We start from the raw sequence: 14,942 nt of genomic DNA on the forward strand, positions 1-14,942 counted from the left end.
TTGTTATCTATTATGTCACTAGATTAAATAATTTTGTTTTGCTTTAAATAATTTTGAATGGATTATTAATTATTTATGTTATTATTAATAATGGTTTTTAGAATAACGTTAACTATCAATATTATTATTGTTTTAAATAATATTGATTATAAATGAATTATTAATGAATTTTTAAAAAATAAAAATAGACAATATTTTAATAATTATGAGGAATTAATTTTTTTTATTTATCTAGGATACTAAAAATCTCATGATCAACCTCTCTTTATATATCAAAGGAAACTAATGTGAAACTCCCGCGAGGTTTCTGCGTAATGTTATACAGTACTTCGCAAATACTTTTCTATTTCAATTTTGGTCTATAAGACTCGCACAATTGTTTAGAAGTCACGGTCATAAGTTCAACTTTAAAATAAAAATACATACATACAACTTTTTTATATAGTTTTTTAATAGAATTTAATAAAAAGTAATCAGTTTTTAAACTTGATCTTTCCATATAATCAAACTATGTTACTTCAACTAAAATTGAATAGTTTGGATAGTGAAATTGAAAGAGAAATGTGATTAAAGGGAAATTAAATATTTACCCATTAAATGTTATTTATTCCTGTAATAATGAATTGCAGTATATTAGAAAGAATTATTAATACAAATGGAATCTACACTGACCTTGCCTTACTCAATAAATAGTATCCTCCTCTTTTGTTAATCTTATAATGGATTAATTTTGGTATCTTCTTATAAAATGTTTATTAAAATAGGATTATTTTTAAATAAATAGGGTTATACAGATAACACTATTTAAACTTTGTTATGTATAAATGAAAAAAAATATTTGAAGAAACACAAATCAATTGAATTCTACTATCTATTTTTTTTACCATGATATTTTTGATGAATTTTTTTCTTTTTCAATTACGTTTTTTTTTTCATTCACAAAAACAAGAGATATTACTTAAAGAAAACAATTCTATATCACTAGTACCAATAAATGAATGGTATCTATGTTTAATGTTTAAATACCTTTTTATAAGAAACTTGCTATATAATTATATTTATATATTATTTTCATAAGAAACTTGTTATAAAATGTACTACTATTGTTTATAGTATACAATGAATATTTATGATTAAATAATTCACTACTAGTACTCTATTTAAACTCTGATATCTGTATAAAATGATTACAATAAAAAGAAAAGGCATTAACAAACACGTACAAATCAATTAAATTGCATTATCCGTGGAGCAAACCTCAGCAGTCTATCTAAACCCTGCGGATTGAATTTTCTTGCAAACAAGTGGCAAATATTGGTGCTCTTGCCATTGTATTGGCATGTTCTCCCATGCCTTAGCCTCTTCAAGAAATCAATAGTTACATCTTGTCTCATAAACCTGGCAGGATGGGGTCCACCCCTTGACCAATCAACCCATGTCAATGTTCTGTTGGAGTTCCTCTTCCAAAACATGATACTAACAAACGTTGGCAAGTAATGCTCATCACCATAACATCCATTCCTGCAATACTTCTTGAAAACAGGGAAGTATTGTTGGTCAGAAACTATCTCAATGGCAAGGGCACGGTCTATTTGAAACCATTGCGACCCTTTTCTCCACTGAGAAAGGTTAACTAGTGGCCTCATTCTGGGACTGTACCTGCCTCTCCCCACTGCACCTGGCATGTCATAGGCTTCCACAAAGGTCTCAGTTGAGTTCATAAGGTAGTTATAGATCGTTGAGAAGTTGAACAAAGGAATGCATGATTCTGAGAGAAGAACAAAACGTTGGTTGGAGAAGTCAAGCAGTGCATTTGCTAGTAGACGTCTCTCTGCCCCTACAATGTTGAAGTCACCCCATCTTACCTCCTGCATCATCATGTTACAAGAAGAAAAATCAAATTAATTGACATTTCTCAAGCCCCACCTCGTGTGTGGATCTAAGTTTTTGGATTTTACAAAATCACATACAAATAGCAATTAACATGATTTTAAGTAAATGTTCACATATTTAGTTCTATACCGAAGAATTAGTTATAGATCTAAAATTATTTTTCAGCATTGGATAAAAAAATTATACTTACATTTAAAGTAAAAATATTCAGATATAAATAATTTCAAGTGAAAATTAATTTTACAAACAAATCTCTCATACACACACTTTTTTACTATGTGCTTTAAATGTGTGAATGGGTCAATGGGGAAGTGATTTTTCTTGGACTTTGGATAGAGAATGAGGTCATGTCCAACAACATACTAATGAATGTGCTTAGTTTGAGGCCCAAATTATATATATGTCTCTTGAAAAATAAAATAAAATGGTAAGAAAGTTTATGTGCTGCTTGTTGCATGTGAGAGACAGTATGAAGCAAGGAATTATGGAAAGTTTGATGAGGACGTTTAAAAGTTTGTTAAATGGAGAAGAATAGAATTTTCTATGAGGTGCAAAATGAGTGGAACCAAAGAAAAGTATTGACGGTTTACTTTGACGGTTCAACTTCGGAAGCAACCAACAAGAACAAGGAAAAAACTTGACATTCCAGTGATTCATGGGAGATAGTTGTTCAGGTTTTTTTTTACCTCAATTTGCGGTAAATTTTAGTCATATAAGAAATGGAAATTTTCACTTTAAGGACAAATGGATGACCAGTTGACCAATAACTGGGAATATCATAAATTATAAGTTTAGGGAGTGCTCTTTTGTAATCTTTCATCAAAGCCTCCTTTTACAAGAAATCGTCAAGTGTTGACCGTGAACGACTTTTAAAACAAGGTATAATACGTTACATAAAACTCATAATAATGTGTTCAACTGTAATTGGAAGAAATTCTCACATAAAAAAGTGTCTGTTCTGTGTGTTCGATCAGGCTCATGCAGACAGGTGCTACCCAAGTTAGAAGTTTTTATTATTCGTAAAAATATATAATAGTAGGATAGAACTCATTTTATTATAGAATAATAGGTCCAATTAAATTCCTAAGAGAACTTCAGTTCAGAATTAATTGTTTACAAATATCATCTAGATGTTCAGTGAAGAGAATAAGCGTTTGATCATTCAATGTAGGACAGATTACAGTTACTACACAAACGTTTTTTAAATCCTCATGAATTAGTTAAAAATATCTTATAGGAAGAAACCAAGCAAATATCAAAGCAATTAGTATTTGACTCTCATTTTTCTCTTGAAGACTTAACGGGCCGTGGTCAAAAACCAGTGTGTGAGGAAACCGTCTAATAAGGCGTTTATTAAGGCGCACCTCATGTTTTACATCACAATCAAAACCGGTTTCTGTGTGCCGTCTCATTAAAGCCATGGAACCCCAAAAGGTTAATGTAATTGGAAAATATTGCACTAAATCTAAAATTATGGGGGATAATTAAATCTGTTAATTTTGAGGCAAAGTCAATTACAATTCTAGCACTTTGAGTACGTTAGCAGAGAACAAAAGTCAAGTATAATTTTTCGGTTTTTTTTAGAAAAAAAAAAAACTTGTAGAGATTTGCCGATCAAATGGAAAACTAGAATTTCGGTTCTCTTAATGAAATGAAAAGACAGGAAATGCAACATAGGCAATTACGAAATGTTAGATTAAATAGGAAGTAAAAGACGACGCACTGACCTTGCTTGGTATTCTGCGGCGATGAAATACAGAACTTTGAGGCACTGTGTCATTGAAAGAAGGATGGGAATGGACATAGATGGAATAGAAGCCTTCATTTCCTTTGAAGAATCTCTCCCACAATGGACCCAAAAGGACAGGCCCTTTTGTCAAAAACATGAATGCAACCTTTGGGGTGTGTTTGTAAGGCATTTCCTTAATCGTAGGAACCATAGAAGCTCTCCACAGCAACTCTTCCTCTGTCATGTCATGCATAGCCTTGGTGACTTGTGTCTGATTATTTAACGTTGAGATGGGAATTGGAGTAGACAAAGATGGAAGGAAGTTGAGGGACAAGTTTTTGAAAGAGAAAGTGGTGAGGGTGATTCCAATGAGCAAACCAGAGGCAAATACTAGAACATGAGAGACGAAGAAACTGAACATGTGTGATTGAGCATGACTCAAGAGTCTGGCTGCAGCAAGGGACCGTTCTTGCTGGTTATTCTTCATGCTGCTATGCTATTGCCTATTGGATCGATGATGACCAACGAGAAATTAAAATAGATGTTGCACACACATACTTAAATTCATCCCAAAAATCATCTATATTCTGCATTTGACTTCAGCTTGTCAATTTTCATTCCTATACACTACTCTCTCGCCCATTTTGTTTGACGCTATTTTTATGTTTTTCCATTTATTTTACAATACTAATTAAGTATTCAATATCTTTTTCCTGTTATATTCTGAACCATTTATTGTCAAATGAAAAGATAAAATAGAAATATAAATGAGGGACTATGATCAATTTATAATAATTTTCATCAAATCTAAAATATTAACTGTATTTCTTAATTTTTGTATGAAAACCTTACATGTCAAAGAAATTTATAAGTAGTTTCTAAATACAGAATATACGAGAAATATTATACTTCTATTTTTAACACATACTTTTGGTAAGGTTTAACAAACAGACCGAAAGTATATTTAAGTCACAATAAAAAATATTAAATATTAATAAATATACACTAATAATATTAAAATTAGTTTTAAAATATAAAATAATAAAAGTACAAGTTATTAACGTATCAATAAATGTTATCGGTTTAAGTTATTAAAGTATCAATATAAATTAACTTTTAATTATTAATTCACATTTATTAATATTAAATAATTCATTTTTAATTTAAATATTATATTTATTAATTCATATGCATTAATGTTTAAAATTATCATTTTCTATTTATTAATTTATTAGTTTTTAATAAATTTGAATTTATAATTTATCAGTATTTAAAATTTTATTTATTAATATTTCGTATTGTTAGTACATGTTAATTAATAAATATAAATTAAGTTACACATAGTGTCAATAATTTATTTAGTAATTAAAACATCAAAGAGTAGGAGGTGTAAATGTTTGACCACGACTGACAACTTTTTATCAAGATTCCTCTCACTTTAAATTTTTTTTTTTTTTTTTAACTGCCAAAGATAATATTATATATATGATAAGAATAGTACCAGAAGTACTACAAGGAAACAAAGGATATAGTAACTCCTAAAACACAAGAACATAACCAGCAAATAACAAGCGAACAAAGAATAACAATGCCCAACCCTACAAATCACACACTAGGTAAAAGACAAAGACATAGTTGAGGACCATTGGTGAAAAGGAACATTGAAGTCCTTTTCCCACCCTCTCACTTTAAATTTAACAAACAGTTTATATGTTATGCAGTAAACTATATCATAGAACCTTTATAGGACCATAAAAATCACTTCATTTGGATCAGTACAATAGAAAATCTCGTCCACTCAATAATGACTTGAATAGCTCTAACTTTGTCACACACACACAGTCACACAAACTGCATGAAGCATACCTTCATCCATAGAATATCTTGTTAATGCATCATAACAATCATTTATAATAAAATGATGTTAAAGACAGTGAACAACTGAACATAAATTACCACCAACAAAGTATAACTTCATTCCAACAACGAAGAAGGATGTAGATTAACAGCACCGGCTATGCTGTGTTTGAATATCTGTTGAGTTTCTCTCAACAGGCATTGATTTCATTCCATGCTTTTCTGTTCAACTGACTAGTAAGAATAGCTTCATCCATATTTTTATTCTATAGTTTCCAAGTGTCTACATAGTTTTCATTATACAGTCTTCATTCATAATTTTCCAACTAAACCAGTTATATTTCTCAAGTCTCCTAGTCGACTCTTTTCAACTCAACATTACTCTCCACCAAAGATTTCTGTACTTGTTTTATGCTCAAAACATAAGTAAGGTTCCTAGCTGATCATAAATAACCAAAAGAAGGATAAAAAATCAAACTACAATCATAAGTTTAATCATTTCAGCACCACTGCTGCATAAAATAATAAGAATTACACAGAGGCGACCATAATACCAGCATGATGAGCTCCTATAATACAAACCAACAAAATCATAGAATTTGAAAACTTAGAAGTCTAGAACAGATTTCATATAAGCATCTCAAATTCTCAATTACTAAGCTAGAGTTTGTGAAACCACGAGATTGTGAAGAGAATGAAAATCATAGCCGTGGCAGAAATTGAGATGTAAGCAATTCAAATCAGAAAGATGAAACATGCAAGCAAGGGTTTAACGAGAATTTCGTGTATGTTTTTTGTATTGCTAAAATAACCAAACAGGGTGCTTTTAATGGAAAGGATTTTAAATCCTCTTAAATTTACATTTCTCCCCTGAAATACCTAATCCAAACCTAGCATAAATGTTTGTAATATTTGTCATATAAAGTTAAACTTGCATGCTTACATCTTTCTAATGGTTTCCTTTTCTATCTAACAATATTTAAACTGTTTGAATAATGAATATTTCTGATGGAAATGTATTTTTTACAGGATTTGAAATACTTTGCCAAATGCCACAATATACGTTGGTTGGATATCAGACAAGTCAAAATGCTAGCCTCAATAATTTAAAAACATTTAGCTTGAGAATTTCCAGAAACAAGGCTATAACTTAATGGAAAAGGATTCAATAATAATTCCTTCATGTATCTAGAAAAGGGCTGCCAAACAACATCCAACTTGAAAATTTACTTATTAAATATGCTCATTCTGTGACATGTAGGGCCAAAAACAGACAAGGAAGAAATATAGTATGAAGAAATCATAAACAATGACAAAAAATGTGAAAAATCTACAGAACTAACTTAAGGGCTCAGCACTAAGAATACACAACATGTAAACAGCCTCAGTCAATAGCAAGAGGTGACGAGAAATAAAAATCAATCCTTTAATGCTACAAAAGAAAATCTGGAATTACTGGGGTTTGAGAAACCACATTTAAGGGTGACTTTGCTCTTTGATGAGTTTTTCGCCTCCCATGGCGGTGGCCACTCTTTTTCTTTTCCCTCTGATCATGCTCTTCCCCCTCAACAATCTTTTCTTTTCCTTGGTGTCTTCTCTCTTTAGTATGACTATGACCATGATTTTTGCTACTTGAATTTGGGTTTTCAAGTTCAGGATTTTCTGCATCAACTACATTTTTCTTCATTTCAGATCGAACACGTGTGCTTAGTTTCTTTTTCTCTTTCTTCCTTGATGACTTATCAGAAGGACTGCTTCCAGACATACTTGGTCTGGTTTCGCTTCCTAGAAGAGCATCTTTTATGGCACCAGAAAGAGAATCATCCAATGGCTCTGGTCTTTTGACTGTAATTGGTGCCACATCTCCATCATCCAATCTCACCACTACAGGCCTGGGCTTTGTTTGGTTTGTCCTTTTCTTGAGAAGAAGTGATTGCTCTGTCAGCTTGACTAGCTCTGCAGCTTCATCATTTATATTACTGTTAGACTTTGGATCATTTGCAGGAGGATACTCATCTGAAACAATCTCACTCTTCTCCGAAGGAAGATAATATAATCCATGCCGCTTACGGTGCTCAATCAAGGATGTGGATTCCTTCAATGGCCCTGACTCTTCATTTTTCAGAAGATTAGATGAAGAAGCATCCAAAGTAGTGGTAAGGTGAGGACCTCCTGCGCCAAACAAACTTGATGAAGGTAGTTCAATATCACCACATATTGCTTGTAAGTCATCTAGATTTTCTTCAAGAACTAATCCATCCGGCAAAACAATTCTTCCCTGTGCACTTGTTGAGACTGGACCAAGTTCCGTAGTAAAAGCATCACGCAACAAATTGATAATAGCCGTAACTCGAGTATCTTTCTTGTTCACAATGTCCACCACACTCTGGACTGAATTATCAATTATTTCTTCTTTAACCAACTGAACAAGGGAAAGTATGTTTCGTGCTCTCTCCAGCACTTCAACATCCTGGTTTGATATTAGCGGGCCAAGAATTAATTCAATTCGATTCAATAGGTTTACAATAGATTCATGCATGGAATTTTTGTTCACTGAGAGAGTAGGAGGTGTAGATGTTTGACCATGAGGGGCTACTCTATCTACATCATTTTCAACTGAAAGATCCTCAGAAGATTCAGTTGCATTCCTTGGGTTAAAATCCCCATGATGTTCATAATTTGATCCTTCACACATTGCTAATTCAGCAGCCTCAGTGTCATTTTTTACACTAAACAAATCTGACTGTCCCCCAGCCAAATGATCAGAATACCAAGATGCAGAACCTTCATTTTGATGAAAGTAACAGTCCAGGCAAAAAATTAAAATTTTAAGAGCAGAATTAATATAAACTGCTCTTATTGATGGTGGCAAGAGACTGGTTCGAGGCTGTAGGAGTGCATCCATGAGTTCAAAGGGATTGCTCGCAACCTCAACGTACTCTCCAGCAACCCAAGCAGCAGCACACAATATCCTATGCAAGTGCACATTACCCAGTAATGCAGGGTCAATCAACAGATCACGCCCAACCCGAACAAGCTGCATTCTAGCATCCTTAACTCTCATACCAATATCAACGAGCTGAGTCTCAATCTCTTCCCCCTTTATGCAATTAGGAATCATCGCCATTTCTCCAAGAAGAGACACATACCAATCAAAGTCAACAACAATCTCGTACACATTTCTAGAACACGTCATCAAAATGGAACCCAAAATCTCATTACAAAATTCTGGGTCAGACTTCAATGCATAATTAAGCAACACCCTGGAGATATCTGCCACATGGCTCTCAGACACCATGGCCATCAACAATCGCAGTGACTCAATCTTGATATTCGAATCATCATCACTCAACGACTTAACCACCGCCTCCTTATTCTCCATCACCGCCCACAAGTGCTCGGGCGCAGCAACCGAAAGCGCCTGCAGGCCAAGATACCTAAGATTGGGATCCTGATCAACCAACAACTCCCTAACCTTCTCAACAGCGAGCTTAACAGCAGACTCATAACCACTCAAGCTAGTGAGCACAGTCCTAACACACTCAAACACCAAGGACTTGGCCCCTGACCGCCTCATATGGTCACAAACAGGCTCAACAATTCTCTTCCCCAATCTAGGTTCCAAGGGAGCCAACTTAGCAAACACCTTCAGCACCTTAATCAAAACCCAATTGTTCTTAGAATCAACCAAAATCCTATAGAACTCGGGCGCCAAGGGAAGATACGACTTAGGATCCTTGGCAGCCAGCTCGCAGAAAACCCCGACCACGGCGGTCACAACCTGAGGATCAGAACTTTCAAGATTCTCAACCAAACGCTTGAAGCAAACCCTAACCGCATCGGGGTACTTATCGAAAACCCTCAAAACGACGGCGATTGCCTTCTTCCTAACGAAAACCCTAGCGGTGGAGAGCAATTTGAAAACCTCGGGGGTCAAATCGCGAGCGAGGTCGAGAGTGGCGATCCGCGAGAGCAAATCGAGGGCGAGGCTTACCTCGAAGTCGTTGGTGGAGGAGAGGTCCTTGCGGAGCTGGTTGGTGATGAGGAGGAGCACCGGAGTGTCGTCGTGGAAGGACTGCGACGCGGCGTGGTAACCGATCCTCTTGTGCGCGAACTTGGAGGAGGACATGACCTCGACCACGTGGAAGCAGGCCCAGGACATGTCGACGGCGTGCACGGCGGAGAGGTAAGAGAGTTTGTGGAGGGCGGTGGATTTGGTGTGCTGGTCGGTGGATTTGATCTCGCGGCGGATCTCCTCCGTGGCCTTGGAGATGAAGGTGGATTCACCGATGAGTTGGAGGCGCATGCCTTTGATCAGATCCTCCAGCGTGCGCTGGAAGAGGTTCTCCATGATCGAACCCGACATTGGGAATTCCACTGTAACTGCCGGCGTCGAAGCGAATCAATTCGATTCCACGATTAGCATCGTGCAAGTTTGTTGCTGCTGGAGGAGAGGATCTGTTTTGGGCCCAAGCTTCAAGTTTATAGGCCCATTTCAAATTTGTCATTAAAAACTAGAATTTTCATAAACGGGTTTATAATGAAGAGATACGTGAAATAAAAAAGTTAAGATATCATTAATTATTTATTTGATTTTAAATTTCTTGATTTTTTTAATTTAATGTTAAATAAACTAATATTTTATTTTACATGTCTTTATTTCAAAAGTTTATTTATTTAGTGTTTAAAAGTAACAATACTTTAATTCATTTATTTTCATGGTGAGGGATTAGAAATGTAATCATGTCAACTAGCAAATCCATAATTTATCATCTACAAAAAAGTTATCCTAACACGTAATTTTAGGAAATGTAAAGGTTCAACTAACAAGTAGTCTTATTCACACAAAAAAAACTAACAAGTAGTCGAGTAATATTGCACACACACACACACAGAGTCAGAAACTCAATAGTTCTTCATAAGAACAATCTACTTTATTATATGTCACAGGATTCCGAGGCCTACGTCATAAATTTATAAACTAAACTTTGAAACGTACAATATCCATAATCCATGGGCTTCTAAAGTCTAAACAATTCGTCCATTCTGGTTGGTTTTCTATGTAGCTCATCAAACAGAGTTGTTTTCTTCTTTTTCTTGTCTACCTTTATTTATGTAAAGTCAATTAGTGAAATAACTTGCACAAATAATGATTCGACCCCCATTAAGTTGGCTGATATGATAAGATAGCTAAGCACTTGTGCTTTTTTTTTTTTTTCTTTCTCTCACTTTCTAGTTTTTTCACCAATCAAAGATTTGTTCATAACAAATGGAAATCTGTGTCTGCAAGTTAAAGCACCTCACGCCGGGTAGCGCCAATGAATATTTCAATCCTACCCTAGTTGATAAGACTTACTTTGCATTGGTGAAACAAAAAAGGGTGCGTGGCTTCACTTTGGCTCACATAAGTGAGGTTAAATCACATGGTAGTAGCTAATAGCTATAGTATACAACACTCGTAAAATAAAAGGCCCTTTCATATATTTGCCCCACTCAATAAGATTAATTTATGAAATAAGCACTTTCTCTAAAGTTGGCTTTTCTTTCCTGGTATTTTAATTGGATAAAACAAAACTATAAGGCATCTTTAAGTCAACTTTATGCAGAATTTTAATCACAACATAATCAGTTTACTATATATATTTGTTCTTTAACATACAATTGTGAGTTGCTTAAATGAGTTTGATTGAAATTATTTACAGAAAAATATTTTTTAACTGCTATAAAATGAACCTTATTAAATAATTAAAAACCAGTATGTGATGGTCTCAATAACCATCATATCATTATCATTGTTTAACAATACAAATCGACGGTAAAAACTAAAATAAAAAAAGAAAGATCGAAAACTTCTACCAGTCAAATTTATGTTCAAAGATTAAAATCAGAATTTTGAAAAGATTTAGAAACTAAAAATAATTAATCCAAAACGTTAAATTCATCTCTATATTAATTTGTCTCTAACACTAGAGACGAAAGTAATATAGACCGATTTTACTTTTTCAAATTGCAATATTTTTAACATAAATTCTACTTGGGAACTAAGAACCTAAAATTGGATTGTCTTTTACACATAGAAGATTCTTGGAGAATTCAGATTAAAAGACAGTATGGTTCTGCCATCAATTATCATTCGTTAGATTATAATGGTGATCGAGAATCTCAATCCGTTGTTGAAATGACTCGCAAAGAAATTATAAATAAGGAAGAGCAAAAATAAATTATCGTCGTGGCCTATTTCAGAATACCACCACAGATTGAGATCGAGCCTGTGTGTGGTTAATTAGTTCAAGTTTAGATATATACGAGGACAACAACAGACAGATTCAACTACATGTTCGAAATATTTTTATTATGACAGAACTAAAACAGTATCATACCACTTCTTTATTGCCCAATAATAGCAAACTTTGTTGACCAACAAAAGTGAAGTGTGAGCTTTAACATATTTAAGAATATTAAAAATAAGATCAGATGAGACTATAACCACAAAACTCACGGCTCTCATAATCATTACCATCCACTTATTGTGAACAACAAAACGTACAAATTAATTATTTTGGATATTCCCAGAATAACATATATATTTTAATATTTTATCTAAATAATAACACATCAATTGGTGAGCTTCCCTTATAAGATGGGCGCATCCTTTTAATCCATAGTTGTCCACTAGAATTTTACTGATTACATGAACATTTTCCTCACTTGCTTTATTCAGTGGTACGTTCTGGTTTGTTTTTTAGGCCATAGAATTTGAACATTTTTAATCATGAATTCATGATACACGAGACAAATGCAGCCTTGGGAATTTGATGGGAGGCAATATTTGTTCTTCAGTGGAGTAACCATTTCCAACCTGGTTATTTCCCAATGGGTCTAAACTCTAAAGCAAATTGATATTAACAAAAGGGCAGATGTACTGAGATAGTGGGTAGGAAGTTAAGAATGAAAATGACCTGAACAATTTATGTATTATTATTTTATAAATATATCACGGTAAAGTTACACAGTTTCGGATTGATTATTGAAGGAGTGGATAAGGAATCTCCAACTAAAGTGGGATTAAAACTAAAAGGGTGGAAACTTAACCTTAGTGGATCCATTTGAGTAAAAGGACAGGTCAGTATTTTAAAGCAAAATGTGTGCCATAGCTGTGTCTAGCACATGCGTACGTAAAGGAGGAAATAAAGATGACAGTTACGTTCATCTTTCTTTTTTTGTGTACATTCGTTGGTTTTTTTGGGGTCTTCGTACACTCGTCTTTTATAACTCTTTCTAGTATTCTTTCGAAGTAAAACCGATAATAGAAAAATATATATTTAATTACAGCAAAAATTAGAGTACGCACAACATTACTGTGCTATTTTTATATAGTTAGGAGCTTAATTAGTTTTAAAATGTGAATTCTGATATCTATTTAAAATTTTGTAACACGCTTCTAATGAATGTTATTTAATTAATGTCAATTTGGATAAGTTTCTCCAAAAAGATTTCTAGGAAAAAATATTAAGAAAATAAAATAAAATGTTGTATCGTTTTTTGCATTAGTTAAATTATAGAAATTCTCTTATATAATTTCTTAAATGATGAAAGAACTCCTATAAATTAATTAATGTAAAAGCTAATTTTAACTTGTGAAAAGTTTTTTTGATTTCTTCTTATTTTGTTCTCCTAAAAATTCAAAAGTTTATCTAAACAATGTTAAAAAGAACTTTCACGTGTCATCATTTAAATGGTAAACTTGTTTAAAGATTACAAAGAACCTAACTAATCAAGGTTTTATGCATAATCAACTGCTCTTGAATAAAATACAGATATTAATTAATCACATGTAATCAACAAATGTATTCATATCAATAATTTAAAGTCAATTTCTTTAATAGTGATTGGAGTTTCATCTTGATTCTTGATAACTCATATAAAAATTGTAGTATGGATTCCTTTTCTTTTTGGTACATGCAGTATGGATTACTAAGATTAAAGTTTTAACTTGAAAAAACAGTACTGAAAACACTTATAGTACACTGTAATTAAATTTTTTCCTTATAACTAAGTATGTTGGATTAAGATTTTAAAAGATAATTTTGACATAAAAAAATTATGTGAATTTTAATTATTATTTTTATAAAAATGTAATAATTTTTAAGATTGTATTAAAATACTTTTATGATTGGGATTTTATAATTTGAATTTTAAGAAATTTATAACAAATGAGTTCATAAGATTTAAAAAAAATCATAAATTTCTAAAAAAATATTCAAAATTATAAGAGTGAATAAAAAGATAACAATTCTAATATTCCACCACTTCACTTGGGTCTTTTCATAAGCAACTGGTGTACATGTATCCATAAGAATAATGTGTCATTTTTGTTATAGCTACTCCAATTCCACGGAACCCATTCAACACCTTGAAAAAACATAATTACACTCCCCTTTTCCCAATAACACCTCCACGTTCTTCACGACCAGCACAATATAGTGTTTCCCAATTGAAACCAATACATGTAAGGTATATTGTGTAAACAGGACGTGAACATCATCATCATCCACACGTAGATAAAGGCATAAGAAACTATAAAAAAAAATGTAAACCGTCATAAAAGTTCACCACAAAATACGAGTCTGAAGCACCATGAATCCTACTAACAACTCCATGCCAATACGACTACAAACTGTAACATGAAAAAGTATTGGAAAATTTGAAGGGTTTTGGTGGGAGTGTTTGATCGATGGATTGGTATTTATATTTTTCACTAAAAAGTTAAGTGAAATCCACCCTAAAAAGAAATCCATCAAAACTTTTATATTTTTAAATACCACAAGATTTTGTTCATAAGTGATAAAAAATAATACCAACAGAATTTATTAAACTCTTTAAAAGATCCTAATTATTTTAATTGAATACCACAACATTTATTTTTATCATTTAAAAATCTTGATTGAATATTGTAAGATTTTTTTTTTTTTTAAAAAAAAACCTTTCTAATCCTAATTAAATACACCCCTAAATTAACAAACGTAGAGTTAAAATTTAATCATCCAAATAAATTTAAATTTATTTTGAGCAACTTACAATCATTATATTATTTGATAGAGTTTATTGATAATAACTTTAGATTACTTTAAAAATAAAAGAAATGAAAATTATTAAACAAGTTTTATTTTATTTTTAAAACTCTTATTTTTAACTTTAACTTTGAATTGTAGCTTTTAAGTTTAAGAAAATGGGCCAAACTCAAACATAACCTAAGCCTATTATATTAACCGGGGGAAAAGGCTCACATTTAAAAATAATAAAATAAAAATAATATCGGATATTTTTTAGGATATGAATGTGGTGTAAGTTGGTTGAAGAGAGTAATAGAGTCTCTTAGTTACTCCTTTTTGAGCTTTTTGAAGAGAGTTGAGAGTTACATTCGTTTCACTTTCTCTCTACACATTTATTTTTTCATTGTATC

At 32.6% G+C, this 14,942-nt stretch overlaps 2 protein-coding genes across 2 annotated transcripts; both read right to left on the reverse strand.

The window, feature by feature from the left end:
• Positions 1 to 1,030: 1,030 nt before the first annotated feature.
• On the reverse strand, positions 1,031 to 4,274 carry LOC100815747 (glycosyltransferase BC10). The gene is made up of 2 exons (XM_003524319.5): positions 3,621 to 4,274; positions 1,031 to 1,868 (listed from the first exon to the last, which is right to left on the reverse strand). Exons 1-2 carry the CDS (start codon positions 4,107 to 4,109, stop codon positions 1,227 to 1,229), a joined length of 1,131 nt encoding a protein of 376 aa, XP_003524367.1. The 5' UTR covers positions 4,110 to 4,274; the 3' UTR covers positions 1,031 to 1,226.
• Positions 4,275 to 6,687: 2,413 nt separating this feature from the next.
• Positions 6,688 to 10,106, reverse strand: LOC100815221 (AP-3 complex subunit delta). Its single transcript, XM_006580371.4, has one exon. It carries the CDS (start codon positions 9,843 to 9,845, stop codon positions 6,912 to 6,914), a length of 2,934 nt encoding a protein of 977 aa, XP_006580434.1. The 5' UTR covers positions 9,846 to 10,106; the 3' UTR covers positions 6,688 to 6,911.
• Positions 10,107 to 14,942: the final 4,836 nt, after the last annotated feature.

Source organism: Glycine max, chromosome 5, assembly GCF_000004515.6.
Source record: "Glycine max cultivar Williams 82 chromosome 5, Glycine_max_v4.0, whole genome shotgun sequence".
Classification (NCBI taxonomy): domain Eukaryota; kingdom Viridiplantae; phylum Streptophyta; class Magnoliopsida; order Fabales; family Fabaceae; genus Glycine; species Glycine max.